The 27,963-nt window shown below is 30.0% G+C and overlaps 1 protein-coding gene across 3 annotated transcripts; it reads right to left on the bottom strand.

Moving 5' to 3' along the window:
* Positions 1–622: 622 nt before the first annotated feature.
* Positions 623–26,668, bottom strand: LOC136978669 (molybdenum cofactor biosynthesis protein 1-like). Of its 3 annotated transcripts, none has more exons than XM_067274404.1 (10): positions 26,257–26,667; positions 26,103–26,187; positions 24,150–24,317; positions 13,393–13,485; positions 9,007–9,140; positions 8,247–8,318; positions 7,916–8,068; positions 7,618–7,728; positions 5,026–5,146; positions 623–1,439 (listed from the first exon to the last, which is right to left on the bottom strand). In XM_067274404.1, exons 1-10 carry the CDS (start codon positions 26,407–26,409, stop codon positions 649–651), a joined length of 1,881 nt encoding a protein of 626 aa, XP_067130505.1. In that variant the 5' UTR covers positions 26,410–26,667; the 3' UTR covers positions 623–648. The 3 variants fall into 3 exon arrangements, with proteins under 3 accessions (XP_067130505.1, XP_067130506.1, XP_067130507.1); XM_067274406.1 differs by lacking the exon at positions 623–1,439 and adding an exon at positions 4,758–4,934 and having other exon boundaries at positions 26,257–26,657; XM_067274405.1 differs by lacking the exon at positions 13,393–13,485 and having other exon boundaries at positions 26,257–26,668.
* Positions 26,669–27,963: the final 1,295 nt, after the last annotated feature.

Genomic DNA, 27,963 nt, shown 5'->3' with positions numbered 1-27,963 from the left:
ACAACATTTTAAATTGTTGTTGCTGTAATCAAAACGACAGTAAAAATGGAAATTCATTTATTCATTCATTTATTTTTGTTAAATTCAAAGTTTTACACTAATTTCTTTTTAATTCAATAATATCAGAGCTCATTTGTAATGTTTTGTGGTTATTAGAACTGAAAAATTTTTGTAATTTAAATGTATTTCTGAAAGAAAAATAAAATTCAAATATTTAAGTAATAAAGGTAATTACATTTTTAATAATATGCCAAACTGAATTACAAATTATCAGCAATAAACAAGTTAATATAAATTTATCACATATGATTTCCTAATTACAGTAATACAATCATATAATAAATGATAAAAAGTATTTGGTTTCATAATTCTTAGGTTATCTTTAAATGTTTTGGAATTTTATTTCATCTTTAGTAGAACTTAAATATGCTTACTGTATTTCATAATTCTATGGTTTACAGCTCTATTAATACAGATATTTTTTTTAGCAACTTTAAAACCTAAAGAAAATTTTAAAAAAATTCAAAAAAGTTTAAAAAGTGGTTTCTTGATTATTGGGTTGTTATTTATATTATGATTGTTTCGAATATTAATATTAAACAATACAATTTCAGAAACAAAGTTTAATTTACAAAAAATTGCAACTTTTTATTCACTTCTCTTAAAATCTCTCTTTCCTCCAGTTTTCTCAATTAACTGTATACTTTTAATCACAATATTATGACTTACAGCTTTGCACATATCATAAACTGTAAGAGCAGCTATTGAAACTGCTGTTAGAGCTTCCATTTCTACACCAGTTTTTGCTTCAGATTTTGCCATTGCTTTTATTATTATTTCATTAGTATGTGATTCCAAATAAAATTCAATATCAATTTTGTTAACAGGTATATTATGACAAAGTGGAATAAGTTGTGAAGTCATCTTTGCTCCCATAATTCCAGCAATTTGAGATGTTGATAAAACATCACCTTTTTTCATTTTATTCTCTTTTACTAATTTAAAAGCATCATTACCTAAACATACTCTTCCTTCTGCAATGGCTATTCGTATACTTTCAGATTTATTACTGATATCAACCATATTTGCTTTTCCTTGTTCATCAACATGTGTTAGTTTTTCTATTTCATCAGTTGTGCATATATTTCTTACAAAGTACTTATAACTTATTTGATTTTCATAACTGAACAATTTATAAGACATTGTATTAATTTTTCTTTTCACAGTGTCTTTTGGAAAAATCTTAGATATTTTGAAACATTTTTTCATATCAGTTTTCAAACTATCTTTAAAACTAAATGATTTTATTTCTTTGATATAAAAATTAAGTCCTTTCCAATAATCATGAAAATTTATCAATGAAACTGAACACTTTTCTAAATGAAGTATTTCATGATGAATTTTCTGCATCAGGTTTGGTTGAACTGAATGACATAAAGCTGTAAGAAAAAACTTCAGATATATACAGCAAGTTTAAAAAAATTAAAGATAGGGGAAGGTGGAGCAAGAATGGGGTATTATCTGCATTGCATTTAATAAGCAATGTAACTTAGTAGAATACATTGTAACTAAATATGCATACCAGAAGTAGCTAAAATTGCTGTTTTCAGTGTTTTTCACCTATGAGGCAAATATCTGTTTGACAGCAAAAAACTGTGTAGATGTAATTTCTTATGTTTTAAAAACCTGCATGTAACTAATGTAATGTTTCTTAATTTTTGATTCCTTCTATCAGTATCATAAAATCTTTTATTAATACCATTGATTACCAAGGAGTTTAAGCACGACTTCAAAATGGCATCTTGGGTTATTTCATTCTCTCTCTTGACATTGAATGCCTTTACTGTGAATATTTGAACTCTTTCATTAGAAGATTGGATATGCTGTGTAATATGTCACCAAATGTCACATAACTCATATGCTGATGAATATGAGAACAATGAGGTTTACCTCATTTGCATGTTAGGTTTTCAAAAAACAAATTGCTATAGTAAATTGTTCATATAAAATTTCTATAATAAACCCTATTGTTTCATTGCTAGTGTGATGTTATTTAATCATTATAATTATGAAAAATAAATTTAATTTGAACCATTCTGTATAATCTCGAAACACACCCAGTCTTACCTCACCTATGGGGCAAGATGGACAATTTCATAAACATTAAAGAAAAGTTAATAAATTCAATTTTTGTTGATTGTACTTGAAATAAACATCTTTGAGCATTCAATGACAAAGTTTGTTCCAGGTTTATAGTTAATTATAAAAGAATAAAAGTTCCTTAACTACCCCATCTTGCCCCACGTTCTCTTACATATTATATACATATGATATACATACATTTGTAATAGTATGATAGGTACAGTACATTACATAAATACATGATATATGCAGTCATGGACATCTGCAGAAAATTTTCCAAGGGGGACAAAGCTTGAAGACAAATAATTACATCAATAAATTTTTATTTAATCATTAATTTTTGGGAGTTTTTCACAAGTAGATTATAGAATATAGTACCACATCAACACAAAAACAGAACAGACAAATCTTCCCTTGGTTGAGAGTGTAAAGTTACATCTCTCAAATCACTTTTACAATTATAATTTGCAAAACTTTTTACTCAATCCCACGGAGAGATAAGTGTCCCATTTGCCTCCTCTGAAGATTTCCATGTATGCAATCACTTCTTAATTAACATGTATTTAATTACAATTAACATAATATATTATGTATTAACATGTATTTGATTATAGTAATCAAATACATGTTAATACATCACAAAACAGAATACGAAGCCAGTTATCCAACCGAAGACTCGGATAACTGGCAATGCATCTGCATGATAAGCAAGAGTTGCGGGTTAGAGTCCTGCTCCGGCCAATTGTTTTCTTCCAGAATATTCTAAATTATGTAATAAATATTAATTAAATTATATTTATTAAATTTAATAAGAGATGGTGCTTAATGCCTCCCTCTAGTGACAAATTATTTAGTAATTAACTAAATATAAATCACAGACAAGTAGCCTAATATAATCTGGTGGATGTTTTGGGTAAGTTTATGACTTATAACTAATGAACTTATGGTTCATGAAATAAAAAAATTGATTGAAACCAAAAGTTATTCAATTGTATTAGCAGTACAAAATTAAATAAACAATAATAATCAATTTTTGAAAAATACAATAAATTAATTATATCTTTTTGGGAGTTAAATCTGAAAAATATCTTTTCCTATTTGCTTCAAATTTCACACAGAAAAAAAAAAAAGATATTCCCAAGATTCATACTTGCATACCACTATTACTACAAATTCTTCCAGAATCTTAATATATTACTAGTCTACATCAAAATATAAACTTGACCACATCTCAGTTGAAAAATTAATTATTTTACATAACAATCTATGTCCATAAACAAGTAATTCTTAAAAGTTGTTTTAATACTACAATATTTTTAGAAGTACCTATTTTCCAACAAAGATTAATCTTCTTATATACTTTGTTTACAGCATTCTCATATAATTGATGTTTGATAACTTTCAGTCAAATCAGGGATCTTGAGACAGCCATGAAAAAACAAACTATGTCATCTAACATATTTTTCAATTATACCATCCAATTATATAAATAATTGTCCATTATTGAACACAATTTACACAGTTTGTTATATGCTAGTTTAACATAATTTTTATCATTATCCAAAAAAATTATTGCTTTAATTATAATAACTGATATTCTAGATATGTTGCATTTGGAGTTTGATATAAGCTGAAATTTTATTACATATAAAAATTTTTCAAAAATATAAAGCAAGGACTACTACCATTTCAACATAATAACTAACAGCCCATAGAGGAGCAGCATAAAGTAATAAAGATGAAACCATTGAATACCACACATTTTAAACAATGGCGAAAATATCAACTGGATATTCAAACATCCAAAACCAAGGTGGAACCAGGATTGTGAGGCAGTATACAAACAACAAAAGAAAGCATGGGGAATTTTCAGAAGATATCCCACTGCTAGCAATTTAATTGCATTTCAAAAGGCAAATAAAAATTCCATTAAACATGGTGTTATTTTTGAGAGTAGATTCATATTTTCAGCAGCAAACATTCAATCAGCAGATGAATTAAATTCCAATGTATTCATAACAAACAAACAGTTATTCATAACAAAAACAATTACCATCTGGCCAAATCTTCTCTAAACTGGAGATATGAAATAATACTTAGATGTAGAAGATTTAAAATGCCATATCCGAACAGTTTGGCTTGAAATGGTCATCTTTAGATAATTTAATATTTTATAATGAATACCTTCACCAATATTTTTGTGATAAATAAATTGATATTTATGATTCATTAGGTTAAGTTAGTCTCAGGAATCTAATTTCAAAAATTTTTATGTAAAGGAGTATCATGATTAAAAAAAATCCCAATTTTTAAAAATTCATTAATTCAGATAATAATATAATTATTAACTGATATATGAAAAACATTAGCCATGAGTCTACTATTGTCAACTCTGTGTTATGAAATTAAATAATTTACTTTTCCACTGATTATTTTACCTAAATATAATCATAGATAAACATTTTGAATTTATTTGTATTAATTTGTGTTTATTCAATTATTTCTTTTAGCATATTAACTATGTCAATAAAAGGATTACTATAATTATATATATATTTTTTTTTGTATTAATTTGTATTGTGGTAAATGTTCATAAAAAATACAATTCACAAGAGTAATAATTAAGTTATAAATTTAATTTACAGTATAAAAATATAATTTTATTTGAAAACAATTATTATATATATTATTTTCTTTGAAAAATATATTAAGCATTAAAAATCACTTAAAGCCACTTCATCCACCAATTGTAATCATTGGTCGATTTTTCTGTTTAGCAATATTAAACATACCTAAAATATACATAATAAATTAATTTAGTTAAATAATGAAAATCTGTTTTTAAAATTGCAACAATAATTTTAATTCTAACAGAAACATTACCTGCATGCTGTTTTTTCTTTTTTATCAAAGCACTTTTAATGATTTCAATCAAATCATTCTCGGATATACCTGAACGCAAAGCATCTCTTAATGATATTTCATTTGGACCAAATAAACAGACCTGTGGAAAATATTATGCAATTTAATATAAAACATTTAACCAAAATTAAAATGCTTTCATAATTTACTTAGTTTGGTTAAAATTTAGTTTATTTACTTTTCTCTAATCACTATTTGTAAAAATATTATGTAGAATGTCATATTCAATTATTAAGTTTTTTATTACCTTAAGTGATATGTTTCAAGGATAATACTAAAGAAGTAATATTGAAACTAGCAGTGAAGCCAACATTTATTAAAAAGAAATGTTTTTGGCAAAGATCTCTGATCATCTTCAGTTTAAAATATTGCATTTAACTTTTTAGAATATATAGCATAGTATACATACAAAAAGGTATATTATATTAAATTATTCTGAGCTGTTAAATGCAATATTAATCATATATTTTTTCATTGTTTTGTGAGGTACTTTGGTGGCATTACTTGAACATACTATGATCAAGTATGATCATAATATTTTCTCAAAAATTATTAATTACAAAATATCAGTTTCTTTTTATTAAAAACAATTTTTATCAATTTTTCAAAGTTTCTTTGAAAATCAAGCCAAAAATGAAATTTGCATATTTATTCAATGACATTCATCTCATAGTATACAGTATATTGAAAAAAATTAGATTTGAGAATTTTTTTTACTAAATTATATACAAACTATTTATTACTACTCTCTAATAAAAAATAGATTATTAAGAGTAATAAAAAATTTAATAATCTTAAATTCTAAATTATGATAATTTTTTATTTTATTCTTTTACTAATAGAGTGATTGTCAAAAATTGGGGAAAGGTTGTTGAAAATTTATCACAAAATATATTCTGTTGTAAAGAGTAAATTTCTATTGTAATTATGGATTTACATGGATGGATTGCTTTGAAGTTTGTTTACAAGGAAAACAACTAATCTATTATTACAGAGAACAGAAGTATTAACAAGTAACAATAAATAAATATAATTTTCTGGTTAATTAGATTTATCCTAGAGGATTTGTATCATCCAAAATAGAGGGAATGAACTAGAAACACAAATAAACCAAGCAATTTATTTATATTTGCTTACTATCAAAATAAAACAACCAAAACTGATAATGTTATCAAATGCAAACAATATTTATAATTTTACACTTTTTACAAGGAGAGTTTCTGATATTATTCTAATATACCATATACTACATCAATATAACTTTTATATTTTCATAAAATAACTTTTTGCATTTATGCAAATACAGGTAGGCCTCCTACAACACTGTTGGAAAAACACGGAACTTTTCTTACAAACGCGGTACTTTTACAATGCGGTTTACAGTATTTAGAAATGAATTATCTTTCACATAACAGAAAAATCACAACGGATCACATAAGTGCAGTGGAACTTGATGAAACAAGCTCAGATCTTGAAATAAGGCCAGTCAAACATTCTCGAACAACTATAATAAGTGAGGAGAAGTGAATTTGTGAGCATAATGTTATGTTTCTTTTTGATTTTGACTTGAAATCATAATCTTTTTAGTTTTTATATGATGTTGAATTTTATTTAAGCTTTTTATGTACATAAATTTAAAAAAGGATGAAAATGTTACACCATAAAAGGCAGTTTCTCTCTTTTTAGAACTGAATCCCAGTTTTTGTATTAAGTTGGTGTCTCCTATAATGCAATTTCCCACAATGCGGTATTTTCAAGAAACGTATCTACTGCATTGGAGGCCTACCTGTATTTTGAAAAATTATGCTATTTATGAAACAATATTGCTTTTTTTTTTTTAATAGTAACAAACTTAATTATACACTTTTATTCAAACAACCATTTTTAATTGAAAGTGCAACAAATTATCTGCTGCAAAAACTGCTAGAAGATAATGCAATAATTAATGATTCAAAGTTTCCTAAAAAAAAAAAAAAAAAAAAAAAAAAAACCAAGTGAGAACAAACACGAAATTTCAAATTTTATTTTTTTTAATTTAGGATATTTTGGTATTTTGGAAGATAATATGAACCCAGAGCAGGATTGAACCCATAATTCTTGCTTACCTTGCAAGTGTGTTGTCTAGTTATGCTACTCAGACCGCTATACAATCTTCACTTTTAGAGCTATTAAGTGAATGAACCAGTTAATTAATTATATCTAAATTAACTAACTAATTAATAGTCCTGGAAGTGAAGATTGGATAAAGATCTGGGTAGTGTAATTGGTAATGCAAATACATGGTAAATACATTTAGTCCTGCTTTGGACTGATATAATTTAGAATATTCTGGAAGATAATTATTAGAAATAAATTAACTTATTAAATTTATCATGAGATAGCAGCTTAATTGCCTGTCTCTAGCCAAATTACTTTGTCTCTGATTATTAGTTATCTTTAATATAGCCTGATAAAAAAAAAATTTACAAATTGTTTGGTAATAATTTGACTTTAAAAAACTTTATTTTGTATTAATTTTAATATTTCAAAGAAACATTCAAGCATTTTGAAAACCTTTAAATTCCCATCAGCCGTGAGGCGAATCCTATTGCAAGAACCACAGAAATTTTCAGTCATTGATGAAATAAATCCAAATTGCCCCATCCAACCAGAAATTTTATAGGCCTATAAAATAAAAAAACAAATTATAAATTTTATAAAAATATAATTCAAAAATTTCAATATAAAAAAAAAAATCCACAATTGAAAAACATATTTTTAACAGATGCTATTTAACAAATCTATTACAACATAATTTATGTAAATAATAAAATAAATTATTCAAATCTTCCTCATAGGGAAATATACTAACCTTAGAGGTGTCATTTGGCCCATCTTTTAATCTTTCTACAGTAGGAAATGATTTCCTTATATCATTTAACATTTGAAAATAGGATATCATTTTTTTATCATTCCATTTATTTCCATCAAAAGGCATATATTCAATAAATCTGACATCAATTTTCTAATAAAATATCATTAACAATATGTAAAATTCTTAATATATCTTATTCATATACCGTATTTTACGGACTATAAGACACACCTGAATTTTGGAGGCAATTTTTTGAAGAAAAAAAGTGCATCTTATAGTCCGTAAAATACGGTATATATTTAGTCAATTGTTACTTTAATTTACTTACTTTATTTTTAGTTAAATAAACAAAATCACATAATTCATCTTCATTAATACCTTTTATTACGACACAATTAATCTTCAAATATACAAATAAAGAAATATTAAAATTATGCATTAAAGTTTGAGTTAATAATATACAGAATATATTACATTGAATGCTGTTTTGTACAGTAAATGTAAGAGGCCATCAATTCTAAAATGCATTTCTACTACAGACATAAAAACGGGTAAAAAAGTGCATCTTAGAATTGAAGAAATACATTAAATCTTTGTAAAATTTTGGTGGTGTTATTGCAAAGACAATTTTTCACAAATAATGTACAAAATTCAGTGGAATTTTTACTTTGTCTCTCTTATCACATTCTTAACATTTACAAGGAAAAACCCAAAAAGCATTTATCTAATCTTCTATATTTTTATATGTATTAAATATGAATTATTAATAATAACTTCCTATTGTTGTAATATAAAAATAAAACAAACAACAACTAATATGAAAACAAGGATTTTTTTTATTTTTAATAAAATAAACATATAATTAAAATAAACATTATGACTTAATGTTTGATTAAGAAGTTATAATCAAAAGTTAACTAATTTTAATTGAAAATTTACATTTGTTTTATACAGTAAATCTTTTATCTAGTGTTTTTTTTTTTAAATATATATTATATTGTCTTGAACAATAGCTAAAAATAATATTGAAGTCTCAGAAAAAAACAATGATTAACAAAGAAATTAGTCTTCCTTAAAACATAACAAACCTTTACAGGAATGTATCCAAAATCCAATGCTGCATCAATACTTTTCATAACTCTTTCCCAACCTTTGCGACGTGTTATTAATTCAAATTTTTCAGGAATTAAAGTATCTAGGCTAATATTTATAGCTTTCAAACCTGAAAAATCAAATAAAATCTCTTTTTAATATAAGAAAGAAAATAATAATTACTACAAACAACATAATTATTACCTGATATATTTTTAAAAATTTAGAATTACAAAAACACTAACTTAACTTTTGTGATAAAAGTATTTTTTTTTAATCAATGAAAGTACCATTTATTATCCTCAATTCTTACAGTTTACAATATATATGCCTTATGTATTTATTGCAAGATTAATGTATTTTAATGTTTTAATATAATAATCTTTTCTAAATATAATAGAATCTGCATATTGTAATCATTTTGAATGACTTCAAAACAACTTTTAACATTAATCAGTGTAAGAAAACAAGACTATTTATTAGCAGGAATTCTAATTTTATTGACTGAAATTTTAAAACATGATAAAACAATTAAAAAATGAATAACTTACTTAAAATGATTATATTTGATAATATTATAATTACATTATAATAATTATCTTTATTAATTAATATATAATTTAACATAATGAATTAATATATTTAATTCATTTTGTTCTCCTATTAATGTCTTTAACAACATTTAGTGTATAACCAAAGCAACAACATAAAAGACTAATGTAAAGAATAAATGAACATTTAACATGGCATTCAAAGGGCTATTGATGGGGATACATGGGGTCATTGTGCCTTCCCAATTATTTTTCCAGTCAGCAAATTTCACTTTTTCAGAAAATAAATCTCCCTCTGTAATTAAACAACAAATTAAATGAAATCAGCATGAGATTACTGTAAAATAGTAAGCAGTTAGAAATAGTAAATACAGTAGAGCATCGGTTATCCGACCCCCGATTAACCGACTTATCGGTTAACCGACCACGTTCTAGTCAGCAAATTCAAACGTCCGCTAGTGATGTGCTACAATATTTGGTTATGTCTTGGCTACTTTAATATTATTTTTGTTAAATTTTTGCATGTTTTAGCTGGCAGCACTGGCTCGACCATGAAAGGGAGGCTAGTATTTAAACCAGGCCTAATACACTATACTAATAATGTATTTTTTCATACTTTTCAGTTATCCGACCAACCCCAGTCCCCAATTAAGTCGGATAATCGATGCTCTACTGTAACTTGTTTATGGGTATTCTGATTTGTATACATAAAAATTTTTTGTAAATCAAATGCTTAACTTTCAAAATATTCAAATGTCTGAACAGAATATTTTTATTTTGTTAAAAATGTATTTTTCTATATTTCTTATTATTTTTTGTGTGATACAATATTACCTTGGTTATCGTCGGTTTTGGTTTTCGTTGATTTTTTCTGCAAAAAATTTGTCTCAATTTTCATTGGAGTGCCCATGTGACCTCACTGCTAATTTTGCAAAAACAAAGGCAACCCATGCATTTTCCTGCTCAGTGTGGCATTGTTTCTTGTCGTGCTGTTTCTCGTCTCAGTGTGATGATGTGAGCATTACCCTGTGTGTCTAGCCAATTCCATTGCTTTCCTTTCCTTTACCTCCATCAGGGGATCAAAGAAAGTTTCCAGAGTCAGCAGCCCTTCGAATGCCATGTTAAATGTTCATTTATTCTTTACATTAGTCTTTTATATTCATTTTATATTAATTCCTTATTGCTTTTAGTATTGAACACTATTTATTCTCTATAAAATTTGTTTTTTGGTATGTATTTTGGAGTGTCTAAAATGAATTAACATGGATTTACATGGAAATAATTGCCTTGGTTTTCATCAGTTTTGGATTTTGCCGATTGTTTTCGAACGGATTATCGATGAAAACAGAGGTATCACTGTATTCTGTTGCTAATATTTTCCTATATAATCATACATTTGGGTATTTATGTATTTGTACTTTAAATTTTGAAATAACTTTTTTTGTATCCAAAATGTTCAACTTGAATATTTTAAGTTTTTGGCTTAATGACATATCTACTTTATTAATCTAAACACTAATACTGAAAACTTGTATACAGTAATAAATTTAATCTATTGTGATTTAGTAAGTTTAAAAATTTATAACTTGTTAAAAAAGAATTTATTATTATTATAATTTCTGTCAATTTTAAACCATGTATGATGCTGATAGTCAAGTGTAATTGGAAATAGCATGGAAAATATCTAGAAAAAAAATCTTCAATGAATTTATACACACTGATTAGGCTTTTTAAAATCATTTTATGATTTAAGGATATTTTAAACAGAATGAAAATTCATATTAATCAAAAATTCTAAAGTACTTGATGAAAGGAATCAAACTGCAATGCTTCAAATGCAATAGCATATTTGGTGATTAGAAAATAAAACAAAGTGTTCTTTCTGTTTTTGATTACAAAATAAAACAGAAATAACTTTGTATTTTATTTTGTAATCTTGAAGGAAAAAGAGTTAAAATACAAATCATGGATGCATCTCAACTCTTGAAATTACAAGTGCAAGTTGGCCAATACAGACCAAATACCTGAAAATACAGAAATTCTCTATACAGAAGCAATCAGCAAATGAGGAACCAAGTTATCCATGACCTCAATCTCTAGTAGTAAGTACAATTGAGTAAGTACAATTGAGTAAGTACAATTGAGTCTATTGCATCATTTGAAAGCAGCCAATAAGTTGAAAGAAAAACCTTAAATACAATTAGTACATGTGTTAAATATTCTGAAAATTCTAGTACTGCTGCTGGATTCTAAACCATCTCATAGGAATTTATCCAAACTACAGTTACTGACTCACCAAATTCACCAAAATCAAGTATCTATACCACTTCAGGTATGATACTATCAAGAAAACTGAAGTAGAAAAAAAAATTCAGAAGTGCATAGAGGGCTATTATCACAATTTCCAAGTTATTCAGATGTTAAATGTCTTATAAAATCTAAATACATCTCACTAATCTTATATAGCTTTGCAGATAAAAATTTAGAACATATCACGAACGTTTTTGTGATACCTTATAAAATCTACAAAAGAAAACTGACATATTTAATCCTGTTTCATTTCTTTTACATCACTTGGATTTGGAGTTGGTAGTAAAAAATCTGGCTGAATTCCTTATCTACAATGTTGAAAAGCACTGAACAGTATTTTCAGAAATAAAGAAAAACCAATAAACTCTCCTCAGTATTCCTTTTTGTAATAAAAAATAAAAAAGGAATTAAGGAGAGGAAACCTCCTACACTGTACATATGAAAGATATGAATTCCTACTCAAATGATAAAATTTATCAACGTATTGCTTCATTTCTATGTTACTTATCAAATAACATTAATAAAATACTATAATAATAAAATATACGTACAAAAATTAAAATCTTAATGTCTATAACATCCAATGACAGGTTCTGGTCAATTGCTCAGCTCTATTCACTGTAGAGAATCCCAAGCTTAGTTCAGAACAGACATTTATTAGTAAAAAACAATGCAATGCAAAAAAAAGATCTATTTTTGCATAGAAAATTTGATACCTACTGCTGTTTCACAAGAACAGTGAAATGAGCAATCTTATGCAAACAACAGAAATCATGGTTAAAACAAGATGGCAACTGATAACAATAATTTGTTTTTTACTTTGTATGTTTGCTTGGTACATTTATTTATAGAAAAGAAAATTTCAAAATTAATTATAATAATTGTATAAATAAGTATATCAAATAAAACATTTACCGTCCAGTAAATAATTTCAATGTGAATTATAATTGGAATGTGCATTACTTCTGTGCATTACAATTTAGAATGTTGTTGATCTGAAGCAGATCTTTGTAAGATCAAAAACGTTTGTTGAATTTACATTAAAATTATTTACTGGATGGTAAATGTTTTGTTTGATGTACTTATTCATTGATCCAGTTACCAAGAAGAAGTTAATTGTAAGAATATAATTAGAAAGTATATTTGTCATAGCTGGACATGATGAATTAAATGATCAGACTGTTTAATAGTATTCTAAAACTGTGTTTTATTTGTTTTGAAAATGTTAAAAATTTATTGTACTACTGGAACTTTTGAACAATTCAAAGTTTGAATAACCTCCTGAAATGAATTAAATTTGAGGTACAAGATGACACTACTGTATAACCCATCCCATTGCATAACCCACACCTGCTTTCAAATTGTCTTTTAAACAGATAATCTGTGGATTAACTGCTGAAAATTATGGTCCTATTCAATCAATACAAATATAAAAAAATAAAAGTATACATCTTATTTTCAGTAAAAAGTGCAATACTTAGGTCAAAATGATTAAATTAAAATACAAATCAATTAAATTACCTGCTTTTTTTAAAGCTGGAAGGTGCTTATTTAACAACAAACCATTTGTAGTAATAGAAATTTGTTCAATGGTTTCAATATTTGAAGTTTTTTCTAACAAAAAGAAAAATTTTTTAAATTATATAAAATAACAAAAATTTTGATTATAACAGATATGTATATATTTATAACATATTTCAATACATCAATCTTTTCTTTAGCATAAAAATTTTGTCATAATTTTAAATATAACCAGTACGTTTATTGTATATATTATAATGTAAATTTATAATGATATCTGTAGCTTGTAATTTTCAAAACTGAAACACATCAAAATCATTTCATCATATATTTCTTAATTTTGAAGAAATTTTAATTTTACAGAAGTAACAAAATTCTTTGTCATTCGATCCTACTGATCTTTAGAACTAAGCAGACAAACATGAACAGTAACAAAAAAACTTTATTAAAAAGGTGAGAACTGTCACCGACATCCTCGGCCAACATCCAGGCAAAAACCCGCAAACTTTCGCGCTTCTTTTTCTACAAGTTGCCAGCCAACATCTCGTTGGCAAGTGTTGCCAGGCAGTGTTCGGGATCTGTGGCGCTGGCGGCCACAGCTACTCCTCCACCAGTGTCTGCGACACGAAACGAGCGGGAAAGATTACATGTCGGCCAGAGCGTGTGGTAGTTTGTCGCGTTGGGGCTGGATTGTCTGTGGTACGTTTAGTTGGCACTGGTCTTGGCATTGGAGACATTGGGGGTAACTGGTCCGACTCACTCGCTGCGAGAAGAAAAGCTGGTTTCAGTCGATCAATAGAAACTACAGTTTCTTTTCCCTTTATGCATAGAGTGAATGTCTTGCTACCACATGACACGACTTCGTAGGGTCCATCGTATGGAGGCTGCAAGGGCTTCCGTACAGCATCATTACGAAGAAATACATGGGAACATGACTGCAGTTCTTTGTGGATAAATGGGTTGGGTAGGAGTGGTGCACCACAGGCACTGGTTTTAAGTTTGCCATCATCGTCCTGAGTTTTTCGACAAAAGAACATGGATTGACGTCCTGAGAACCTGGAACGAAAAACTCTCCAGGCAGTCGGAGGCTGGTGCCATAGAGCATCTCAGCCGCGGTAGTATTGGTGTCTTCACGGAGCGCAGTTCGTAATCCTAACAAGACTGTAGGTAGCACTTCCGTCCATCTTTCAGTAGAGTGACACTTGATGGCAGTTTTAAGTGAACGATGAAAGCGTTCAACAATGCCATTTGCAATTGGATGGTATGCTGTTGTCCTAACTCTTTGGGTACCAAAAAGTTGAGTGAGGGATTTAAATAAGCCAGATTCGAATTGCCGTCCTTGATCAGATGTTATTTGGGCAGGCACTCCAAAGCGAGATATCCAGCCTGAGTACAGGGCTGAAGCTACTGTTTCAGCTGCTATATCTGGCAACAGGATTGCTTCAGGCCAACAAGAAAATCTATCGATGATTGTGAGGCAATATGTTGAGCTGTTGGAAGGTGGCAATGGACCAACAATGTCAATATGAATATTTAAAAATCTAGCATCTGGAACAGGAAAGGTTCCCAAAGGGCTAGCGACATGTCTCTGGATCTTCGACCATTGACAAGAAATGCAGGTGCGAGACCATGTCTGGCAGTCTTTACTGATGGATGGCCAAACAAATTTTGCTTTTACCAATCTTGTTGAGCTCCTTACACCTGGATGGGACAGGTTATGGACAGTGTTGCGACAATAACTAGGCGGAATGTATGGACGAATGCGACCTGTCGATACATCACAGTAAATTTCGACATCACTATCAGGAAGTTTAAACTTCTTAAGTACAAGTGATGAGTCACTTGAAGTCAGGAGAGACTGGAGCTCAGGATCTTGCTGTTGGTCTTTTGCAATTTTGCTATAATCTATAGATGGGCTACTAATTGATTCAATACGGGAAAGAGCATCAGCTGGAACATTATCGTTCCCCTTTATGTGTCTGTTGTCTGTTGAGAATTGTCCTATAAAGTCAAGATGTCTCAACTGACGGGGTGTACACTTATCGTGTCGTTGCTGGAAGGCAAACGTTAATGGTTTATGGTCTGTGTAAATGGTGAACTGTCGTGCTTCCAGCATAAACCGGAAATGTTTCACAGCCAAATACACAGCCAGAAGTTCTCGGTCGTATGCAGAATACTGACACTGAGAGTTACTCAGTTTGCGGGAAAAGAACGCCAGTGGCTGGAGACCTTGTGCTGTAACTTGATGAAGGGCAGCGCCCACAGCAGAATCGGATGCATCGACGTGAAGTGCAAGGGTAGCACTCTGTGAAGGATGATGTAGTAAGGTGGCATCTGCTAATTGTGACTTACATGACTCAAATGCCTGAATCGAATTGTCAGTCCATTTAATCTCACGCTGGTCGTTTTTCTTTGCTCCTTTAAGTAGGTCGTGTAAAGGAGCTTGGTGATGGGCCGCATGGGGTGGGAACCTACGATAGAAGTTCAAGATGCCTAAGAACCTTCTCAGTTGTTTGAGGGTCTGTGGTCGCTTCTGTTGAGTTATGGCAGATACACGTTCTGGAAGTGGCATAACGCCGTGGGGAGACACCATGTATCCTAAGAATGATACATGTGGAGCAGCAAAAGTACACTTGGATGCATTGATTTGCAGACCGTACTTGTCAAGGCGTTGAAACACTTGCCGCATGTGCATCTTATGTTCCTCCCACGAAGTGCTAGCAATGAGGATGTCATCTAGGTATGAAAAACAAAAGTTTAAGCCTTTCAGAACTTCGTGCATGAATCGTTGGAATGATTGAGCTGCGTTGCAGAGACCAAAAGGGAGGAAAACGAATTCAAATAGCCCAAATGGCGTTGTAATGGCTGTCTTTGGCACATCATCTGGGTTCACTGGTATATGATGGAAGGCTCTAACCAAATCGATCTTGGAAAATATTCGGGCTCCGTGTAGACTTTGACCAAAATCGTGGATGTGTGGCACTGGATAGTGATCGGGAACAGTTATCCTATTCAGGGCACGATAGTCTCCAGTAGGTCTCCAATCGTTACAGCCCTTCGGCACCATATGGAGGGGAGAAGCCCAGTTGGACTTTGATGGTCTGCATATACCTAAGTCCATCATGTGCTGGAATTCTTGCTTTGCTACTTGCAGCTGAGCCGGATGCAATCTACAGGGTTTAGCAAATACGGGTGGACCGTGTGTCTCGATATAATGCACTGTGTTGTGCCTGACTTTATCTGAAAACGGTCGAGGACGAGTGAGATGTGGAAAGTCCTTGAGGATATCCTGCATTGGGGAATTGCTGATTATAGTTTTGACCGAAGTAGGTGGTCCTGTATAATATCTTCCTCGTGTAGTAAGGGAAGTCAGGGGGTCGACCAGTAATCTGTTTCTGATGTCGAGAATGAGTCCAAAGTTGGCCAAAAAGTCTGCACCGATTATAGGCTTCTGCACATCAGCTATGGTAACCCATCTGAAAGAACGTCTTAAGTTGAGGTCAAGTTCTAGCACCTTTGTTCCATATGTCGAGATTTTAGAGTCGTTGGCAGCATACAATTCAACCTTTGTAGGCTGATTCTTAGTGCAATTGGGAATGATCGATAAATCTGCTCCAGAATCAATTAAGAAATTTAGGCCAGTTTTCATACACAAACAGACGGCTATATTTAGGAGCCAGGCTGGACCCACAGGCCGTTACTGTGGCTGGCTGCGCTCGTTTCCCTGATCAGCAGTTCGGTCGAAGGAACACGGCGAACGACATTTCCTAGCGGCTGATCCAAACTTATCATGGTAGTAACAATATCCCTGACGATTGAGGCTTCTTCCTCGAGGGCGTGAACTAATGCGATACCTCGAATTCAGATCATGTCGGTTTCTCTCTCTACTACGATAACGGGGACGAGCAGTACGCGATACATTAAGTTCTGCAACCTTCGTTGCGAGTTCTAAAATCTGCATTTCGAGATTTTTGATTGTCGGCTTCTAAGTTGATGCTGGCCAGTTGGGTTGGTTCTGTAAGTTCAGCAACCTTGTTAGCAAGGATGGCTAGCTTGTCTAGTTCATCACCGCTAACAGCCAGAACTGTCTGAATATTTTTGGGGAGATGTTGGAGCCACAAGTTTCTAAGAAATTCTTCGGTAATCTTGCCCGCTGAAAGCTCCCCCATTTTACGGAGTAAAACGCTGGGTTTCTGATCCCCTAATGCCAGATCTTCAAGCAGAATTTTAGCCTCTTTAGCAGCGGAGTTCTGAAAAATTTCGAGGAGTCGATCTTTGAGTTTAGTAAACGGAGCCTCGGCTAGACGGTCAAATACTAAGTCACTGACGTTAGATAGAATCTCGGCGTCCAGGGAATTGATTAAATAGTTGTACTTAGTGTTCTCACTTGTAATCCGATTAATGGCAAAAGCTGCGTCTAGCTGCACAAAAAATAATTTGATGTTGGTTTTAGTGAAGATAGGCATTTTTGCCTGTACATGTCCGATTTCCAACTCGTTCTGTTCCGCCATTTCGGGCGCCTAACTATGCGGGTAGAAGGAAAGCGGGATAGTCTTTGATTAGGCTTAGCCCGAGTCACGCACTCTTAGTCATCTTATTGAATTTACGATTCAGAAACTGATCATACCTGCATGTCCTGTTAAAAATGTTCCTTCAAAGACATAGAGTTGTTCACTATCCAATTCAGTCGAAAGTCCAGGTAGTTCGTTAATCGCATCACGTTCGGGTCACCACTTTGTCATTCGATCCTACTGATCTTTAGAACTAAGCAGACAAACATGAACAGTAACAAAAAAACTTTATTAAAAAGGTGAGAACTGTCACAGACATCCTCGGCTAACATCCAGGCAAAAACCCGCGAACTTTCGCGCTTCTTTTTCTACAAGTTGCCAGCCAACATCTCGTTGGCAAGTGTTGCCAGGCAGTGTTCGGGATCTCTGGCACTGGCGGCCACAATTCAAATAAAGACAAATTGGCAGATTCAAAAAGTTATAGTTTTAATAAATTCTTGCACTTCATATCAGATACAATCAGTGGCATATCAAACACTTGGATACCCCATGCACAACCTAGTTTTAAGGCCTTCTTGTTCTAAATACCAAGTAATGCTATCAAATAAATTTACTACTTAATAAAAAAGTATTAATCAATCAATTTTAATATTCAGTAATATGATTCTAATAATTGACTTAAATACAGTAGATTTTACTGTTTTGAGTGAGTCCTTGCTGTTGATTCTAATAATCAGTGATCACAATAAAAGGGCTTACTGTATATAACAAACAAACAATAATATAATACATGAATACTTACTTGATAACATTTCATTTACAAAAAAAGCAACACTAAAAACACAAACCATACCAAATGCAAGCAATTAAGACTATTTATTTGCACAGTTTGCAGTTTGCAAAAGATCAACTGAGCTTATTTGGCTGCATATGTAAATGCACAGAGAATTTTAATTATTATTTATTATTTAAGATATTTTCTTATGGTCAAAAAGGAAATTTTATGAGTCAATTATTATCCTCTCTGTTTTTTTTTTTTTTTTTTTTTTGAGCGAAAGATTGCAGAAAATAAGATCATCAAGAAATAGTGTAAACATTTTTAAATTCAAAAGAACAAATTTAATAAAATGAGTCAAAAATTTCAAAACTAGAAGAAAAGCATGTAACTATTAAGAGAAAGCGTTGCAAAAACTAAATGAATGTTGCAAAAAGAAGAGAGATTTCATTATTAATGCAAAACTTTTCTATTAATCTGCTAGTGATTTTGAGATTAGGAGTCATTATTGATTACAATAAGCAGAGACTACTGTATTTTTATACATTTTCAGTATCATTAGTGTAAATGTAGTAGTATTCATATTTAAAAAAATAATCAATATAGAAATAATAATTTTTAAAATACAATAATTAAACTAGTACTGGAAAGATAAACTATTAAAAAACAAAAACCGTAATGTTTCCAGCAATAAAAACTATTTAATAATAATGTCAAAAAACTTAAATGTCAAATAACTTAATTTAATAATGTCAAATAACTTAATTTAATAATAATGTCAAATAATGTCAAATAACTTAATTTAATAATTATGTCAAAAAACTTAAATGGTTACTACGTGGGCAGAACGTCAAACCTCGTTTGATAAATAATACATTTGTAACAGCTTGGGATAACATCACTCCTCCAAAGTGTCTTTTTGAAGCTCTAAAATATGGCCCTCTCTATGCTCCTACTACTGTACCAAGGCCTGAGGATATTGTTCCAAATATTGAATTAATTATCAAGGATATGAATACTACTGGGCAAGATTACATCAGATGGAAAGCAAGGTTTAGCTCCGCAAATGAAAGAAAGTCTAACTTAGAAGCAAGACGTTTCCACAGCTGCATTGAAATGTCAAGACAATGGCTACAAATGAATGATATAGTACTTATTAAAGCAGATAAATCTAAAGGTGTTGTCCTTACAAAACGTGACTCGTATAACCATAAATTACATGAATACATCAGAACCACCGAATGTCAACATGCTCCCAACAAATATATGGAATCGCTGCAGCAAAGAGTCAAGAAATTCTCTTTAACCCCGTTGGCTCGTATTTTACGTATGCATAATTCAGTTTTACAGGCTCCAAAAACGCCTAGAATTTTCGCTTTTGGTAAAACGCACAAGCCTGGTTACCAAATACGCCCTGTAATAGAGAAGTGCGGATCCCCTACATTTGCCATTGAGAAGCAGCTTGTCAAGTTTATCCGGCCAAAGATTCAAGAATACCCCTATGCTATACAAAACGCAGTGCAACTGGTGGAAAAACTCAACAACATTACACTCAAGGATAAGGAATATATGACAGTGATGGATTTTAAGTCCTTGTTTCCGTCTATAAGACTGCCGCCGTGTTTTTGTGAACTGAGAGACTTTCTTTTTGCTAATATAGATAATGCAACGAAATACCATTCCAGCATTTTGGAGCTTGCAAATTTAATATGTTACACATCGTTTTTCGAATTTGAAGATGAAACATATTTGCAAGAAAGAGGGGTACCTATGGGGAGCCCTATGTCCTCTATTTTATGTGAGCTTGTTTTACGTCGCTTGGAAAACAAAGTCATACCCTTCTTTCAACACCAAATCATTTTATATGCAAGATATGTTGATGATGTTTTCATCCTTTGGAAAAATAATAGTAGCGCTCTGCAGTTCCTTCAAGAAATCAACAAAAACCCGTATGGTTTGACTTTAGCGCTGGACCAAGAAAGTGCTTCTAATGTAAATTTCCTTGATCTTTCAATCACATGCAAGGAGGGTCAAATATGGACGGACGTTTATAGAAAACCCAGCTATCAGCCCATTATTATACCAAAAAATTCTTTCGATCCTATGAATTTTAAGTATGCAGCTTTTCACGCCTGGATCAAACGTGCTCACACACATTGCACCAGTGTTATTGACACCTACAAGGAGTTAGATTACATCCGCACTACAGCATTACAACACGGATATCGGAGTAAGGAGATTGATGGGCTTATCGACAAATTTCGGAAGGCAAAAAATCGGCAGCTTCCTCCTATGAATCAAGGAAGAAAAGTGATTCTCAATTATTTTCCATTCTTGCACACGATGATTAAGAAAGTAGCCAGAAATAACAACATGAAGGTGTTGTATCGGCGTAATCCTACAGTATATCGATTATTAAGAAACGACAAGAAGAAAGAAAACCAGAGTTTTAAGACGGGGGTATATTCTATACCTTTAAAAGATCGCCGATTTAACACAGATCTGGTATACGTTGGTGCAACTATGAGACATTTAAAGCAGAGGCTTAAGGAGCATAGATACTCCATCAATAAGAGCTTAGATTCTACTGTGCTAGCAGCTTTCGCTAAGCATCAAGATGTCGACGTTCATTGGGACAAAGCATCTATTATCAGGGCCACGACCAACAAACAAATGCTGAAACATCTAGAAAAGCTGGAAATATACAAAGCCCACGTTAACACGGGTTGCATTAACCATAGGGATGCAGATGCTTTATCCACGGCATGGAAGTCGTTTTACCGAAATGCATAACGTTTCTTTTCTTGTAATAGAAATATTTTTGCGGAAGTATTTTTGTTATTTGTTTTTATTTTTATTCTTACTACGATATTTAGCGCATGCGCAGTTTTGTTAGTTTCTAATATACGACGGCATTTTTTACTTTGGAATTATTTTTGAATTTTAAATATTTGTATTGCTTGTGTTCTATTTTTTTCTGCATTCTTTTTTGTTTAAGTTCGTTGTAACTGATGATGGCTGTTTAAAACAGTCGAAAACGTTTTTAAAATACTTTTTAAATTTAATTATATCATAATATTATTCATTTTTCAGTTACACATTCAGATGCAGATCAGTTAACCTGACAAAAATTCAAACTGCTTTTTCAGATAGCAAAATCTTTTATTGGACAAAAGAAATGTTCTTGGCCTGTTTTAGGTCGGCTTCAACTAGGGTTACTCTAACAGTTGAAGGCAAATCTTTTAAAAAAAAAAAAAAAAAGTGTTTCTCTGTAAAAACTTTACAAATCATTTTAATTTTGTAATCAATCTGAAGATTGAATGTTTAAAATTATTTTATTCCATCTTATATAAATAAAAAATGTAAGTGTTCATTTGTTCAAAATCTTAAATTTCCGAAAAGTTCTTCACCGATTGCTTTGAAATTTTGACACAATATTGCATTCAAATACTTGCATGTTTTTATATACCTACTATTATATAGATGTCACACAAAATTCTCCCCATGAGGGGAGAGGGACAGGATTAAGGCTTACCATGAATAACTTGGCTTCTATTATACTATTTTAAATGTGGTTTTTTGTGTTTTTGATTACATTTTAATAGGGTATGTCACAAGAATGTAGACTAAGAAGGGATTTTTCAAAATCCCTCCCGAGGGGAGAGGGAAAGAATTAAGGCTTATCCTAAAGAACTCAGCTGTACTATTTTAGATGCAATTTTTTATTTTTAACTGCATTTTAGTAGGGTACCACATAGGGATGCAAGAAGTGTATTCCTTAACAATGGAAGTGTTAAGAGAAAGCGACATGCAAGATTTACAAATGCAGATGTGGTTTTTTGGTGGGAAATTGAACATATTTTTAGACCCATCTAAAAATTCTCTAATTAGTCTGGAAACAGAGGGACCTAATTCTTGCATTCTGTAAAAGCGGGTAAGATTGGCTATAATGTAATAATCTTAATCTTTGCTATTGTTACTTTTTGCCTGAGCAATGCCAAGCTTATCTGCTAGTCTAATAATAAATTTGTTTAACTTTTAAAAATATAAGCAACTTTTCTCCCTTTGTAATTTATTCAAGATGGAGTTAAAATATTAAATTGAAGAAATACTATATTTGAACAAATTATACAATGTTCGTATAATGAAGTTGATGTATGTTTCTGTTTATAAGTATTATTTTCTCTTTGTTCCATCTATATACATATAAATAAAATGTATTCTAGAAATTCTGTGTACAGGTAACCCCCGTATAACACGGCACTTCTATAGCACGGATTCACTCTGACATGGTTTGAGAATTGGGTAAAACCCTCATACAACATGAAATGTAATAAATTTTTACATACTTAAGTACTAATAGTTTATGAAAATAATAATTTTCACGAACTATTAGTACTTAAGTATGTAAATTTTCTTTTCCTGCCTTCTGTCGATACATATGGTCCTTCTCGAAACTTGTTTCAATATTGCCAGATCTTGACGTTTCTGCTTTTTGTTGCCAGATGTTTTTCCCTTATTCCATACTTACTTTATTCTTCATAAGTGCTTAGCACCATATAAGGAAATTTATAAAGATCTTTTAACTAAAAGCAAGCAATCTAAAATTACATACTTTTTGCAAAAGGTAAAGCATGGATCTGAAGATAATGCAGAAAAATAAGGAGGATAAGGATAACTTGCCAAAAAGAAAAACGCCCTCAGTTAATAGTGCTTAGTGATGACGAAGAAAACATTGTTTAATTTATATTAATATGTATCAGTTAAGAAAATTTTAATAAAGATATTTATCTTAATTATGAAAATATAATAGCATGTTTTTTAATTTTTGGAACCTAACCCCCTTTTTGTACTAGTTCTTTGTTTCATATAACACTGATTCGCATAACACGGCAATTTTTTGGAATGTAACTCCCATGTTATACGGAGGTTACCTGTATGTATTCTATTGCTCAAATCTTTTCATTTATTAAACAAATATATACAATATACTATCATTATATTATCCAAATCAGTCAAATTTGTCTTTTTTTCAACTGAATAAATTAAGAAGCAATTTATTTAATTTAAAGCTCCTCAAAAGGATGCTTGATCATCTGCATGCAAAATTAAATAAATAATAATAATAATAATTAAAATTGTGACAAAGTAATAATGAAGTATTTAATAGTAATTAAATATCATTCTGTTACTTTAACATAAACAGTGATAATGCTGAAAGTATCAATTTAAGTAATCTGATTTGTTCTATTTTATGTCTAATGTATTTTAACAAAAATGGCTTTTTAACCATTATGAATTTACTGTTTTTAAATGTAACAACTACAAAAATTCTTAATATTCTCACTTATTTAATATATCATTACAGAAATTTTATTTATAGATTTTATCAAAGTTAAGAAATGTAATAAGTTAAATAAAAATTATTAATTTATAAAATCTTTTTTAGTGTAAAAATGATAGATTCTTACCAATAATTTCTATGATATCTTTTCTAATTAATGGCTCACCACCAGTAAATCTAATTTTATTTACCCCAAGTTTTGAAAAAAGATTGATCAACTGTAATAATTCTTCTGTGCTTAATAAATGGGAATTAGGTGTTAACTTAATACCTTCTTCAGGCATACAATATTTACCTAAAAAAAATTATTACTAGAGATAAAATTCACAATACAAAAAATAATAATAATAAATATATGAACAAAGCACTATATTGAAATCATTAAAAATAAATAAATTGCTTATTTGAAGCAAGTAAAAAAAAAAAAGTATTTAATAAGAAAAATTTTTAGCCTAAGCATATCTTATTTAAAGAAACAAAAAAGTATTTAATAAGTGGTTTGTTTTAGTTTATTTTTTAGTGAAAAATGATGATAAATTGCAGATAATACTGATTAACTAGAAAAGAAATATAAGGTATTAATTACATCAGGTGTACAAATAAATATTATACTTAATAATAAAAATTTTCATATTTAGAAGTTTGTTTTTCTACCTTTAAATTCATTAGTTTGTGTTTATTGAATTTTATATCAATAAATATAAGTGAAAAAGCAGGTTATAACATACTATTGAAAATAAATTTTTTAAATTAGCAAATTCATATAAAAAACACTAATGTTTTTAGCTGTCAATCTTTATTTTTCTTACCTTAATCATTTTCCTACTTGAAAATAACTAACCTTAACAGAAAAAAAATATTTTTATTTAAATAATTCTTCTACATTCTTAAATTTGGAATATTTTCATTTTTTTCCCTTATAAATTACAGAATATTTCAAAAATTATCATTATATGAAAAATTCCTCTAAAAAATCTTTTTGATTGCAGTCACTGTTTTTGTATAATTATTATTGAAATCATACACTCTTAAAAAATAATTCAAGTAGAAAATGTTTAAAGCTGACAATGGTATAAATGATTTCTGTAAAAAGAGGACTGAAAAGTATTATAAACTGTAGTTCTACATTTAACACAAAATTTTGATTAGTAATTATATTACCTATTGTAACAATAACTCAGTTAGGTAAAAGATCATTTCAAAGAATAGGAATCTAAAGGCTTTTTCAGTGTTCAATTACCTAGTATTGTTCAATTAAGAATTAGTGTAATATTACAATAGTTACTGTATTTATTATAATAAATTATATTTATACATTTATTATAATAAAATGTACATTTATCACTGATGAGATAAGATATTAATAACAAATTTATGCAAACTCTTCCAATGAAGATTATTTCTATTTGACAAATTCTGATAATAGTAATTCAATTGGTACAAAAAAAACACCAATTCTCAACTGCTTTTTACATGTTCTAAAAAAAATATGAAGAATATATGTTAAATTTTAAAAAAAATTGATGAAATTTTAATTGTGTAATGTTTACAGAGGATGCTTCATCAGAGATGGAATTTCATCTGCTTTTATATGTAAATGCATTCTAGAATGTTTATTCTCATTTGTTTTTTGCTTTGCAGTTTGGTTATGTAGTGGCCTTATCTCTGGATGATTGGCAGAAGCCTGAAAGTACTTGAGAATTAGTATTTGATTTGTTCTTTACCCAGATAAAACAGTTTTCGTTTGTTATTTAAAGTTTTTGGGTAGATGAATAATTATATTTTTAAAATTTAAAAAGAATTACTCTTATTAATAATAATAAATCTTTTAAAAAGTTTTTTAAATGTTATTTTTGTTATCATGAATGGCTCAAAAATATTCTCTCCATTCATACATACAATTAACATAAAAACAACACTATTTACATTAATAATTTTAAAAATACAGATTTGAACGCACATTTCTCACAGAAAAACATTTTAATAGTGTTGTTTTTACAAAACGGATTGTCAAAATATAAAATTTATATCTATAAAACGAATTTTTCAAAATTAATAAAAACAAACTGTTCATACTTACAACGCAAATTACATCTTTCCGTTAATGATATTCTTAAGTAATTATGTTTTCGACCAAAAGTATCTAATAAAACTGGCAATTTATTCTATAAGAATATAAATATATGATGATAAACTTTCAAATATTTTACATTAATATTTTAATATTTACATACATCACCATTTATGGTTTCGCTGTGATTTCTTCTGCATAAAATAGTAGACAAATTATTCGCTTTTCTAATCAATAACACGTGCCCGTTCTCGTAGAACTGGTTTATAGCAGAATTTAAACTTTTCAGGCGCGCAAAAAATAACTTTCCCGTCATTTTCGGTGGAAAGAACTTCACGTTATATTCATTTACAGTGGTTACAGATGATCACATTTCAAATATAATATTTATTTACACTGAGTCATTCCTGCTTTGGTTTAAAATGACCTTAAAAAGAGATCAGATATTCGTTTATAGAGAAAGTTATATTATTATTAATCTATAATAAATTGCAAAATAAAGTTTAATAAATTTTAGAAAACATATTTTATATGATTTATTTGCATATTATAATCATTATTGATTTCGTTTCGTAACGAAAAATGTAATGTGTTTTCTACTAAAATGCATCTTGAAATTTTTATTTTAAAAAATTGCAATTCGAAATTTGTTGCCATCTTCAAACGTCTTATCGATTTTGATTTTTATTTATTTATTATTTTTAAAAAATAAAATGATACTTCGCAATGTATTTTTTAAAATGTATCTTTCGTTAATGAATTTATTTTGGGATTTTAGCATATTCTTCAGAGTTCTACAGAGATGATTAATAGGCACATTGCTAGTTGGGGCCATGTTGCGATATCATCAAATACTATATATAATACGGAATATATCAGAACCTTCAACCTGTAATTTTGAAGGAAAGCTGGTATCGTGGTCAAAAAGAAGACGAAAACAAGAGGCGATAGCCAAAGTTCTAATCGAAATACGGCGGTTTTGACAATTTTGATGGGATTGTCTAGTGCAGAGCATACAGAAATGATAATCTTATTTGTCAATTTATTTTATCGCATCCGTTTTATAATTTTGATTCTCAAATATAGGATTCCGAATCTCTGTTTGAGAAGTCATTAATTCTTATGCGGTTACGTATACACTTCTTTATAAGCAAAATATTTTTCCATTCTTCAAATCGCGTCTTTTTAAGAATAAACTGCAAGAAAATTTTAAAAAATAAGTATTCAATACTTCGGAGCGACATTCGATCTTAATTACTGATATCAATAAAAATATGAAAACAAAAGTATTGAGTAAAGTATTGGTATTAGGATGTGGCGGACACTATTGCGTTATGACCACAGGTAACGAACGAATCGCGGATGGCATGAATCATTAGCGAGGTTGAGGCCGAAGTTTTAAACGCATAAACGTGTACGTTGGACGATCAGCGCAGCTTTCCTGTAAGCCTAGAAATTTGACAATGGCGTTTGGAAAGTCAGTGGAATCATGCTCGACATTCCAAACGCCATTGTCAAATTTCTAGGCTTACAGGAAAGCGGCGCTGAACGTCCGACGTATACGTTTATGCGTTTAAAACTTCGGCCTCAACCTAGCTATTATCTTCTCTAAAACGGGCCCGAATAACCAATTGTTACCCCGATCGCAAAAGGGTATCGAAAGAAATTATTAGCATTAGGGCCGTTGAGAAGGACGGAGCTTGGGATTTTTCCTTTAAACCTTAAGAAAACATACTATCCTTATAAATTAATGCTATTTTTAAACGCGTTTATTTATCTTGATTTGTATCATCATCTCAAATTTCATCTACTTCTAATTAAGATAGAAAGCTGAAACTTTGATGACAACGTAATTTGGTGATGTTTTAGG

This window comes from Centruroides vittatus, unplaced genomic scaffold (genome assembly GCF_030686945.1).
Source record: "Centruroides vittatus isolate TY-2023 unplaced genomic scaffold, ASM3068694v2 contig_549, whole genome shotgun sequence".
NCBI classification, from domain to species: Eukaryota; Metazoa; Arthropoda; class Arachnida; order Scorpiones; family Buthidae; genus Centruroides; species Centruroides vittatus.
Note: the sequence above shows the minus strand (reverse complement) of the source record. Positions and strands in the feature narration are given on the sequence as shown.

Bases quoted from the DNA above. Each gene is read 5' to 3' on its own strand.
- LOC136978669 (XM_067274404.1), bottom strand. From the start codon at position 26,409: ATGACGGGAAAGTTATTTTTTGCGCGCCTGAAAAGTTTAAATTCTGCT. The intron at 26,188-26,256 runs GTATGTAAATAT...ATATTCTTATAG, and splicing joins GCGAAACCATAAATGGTGAT to AATAAATTGCCAGTTTTATT. The intron at 7,729-7,915 runs GTTAGTATATTT...TTTATTTTATAG, and splicing joins GGCCAAATGACACCTCTAAG to GCCTATAAAATTTCTGGTTG.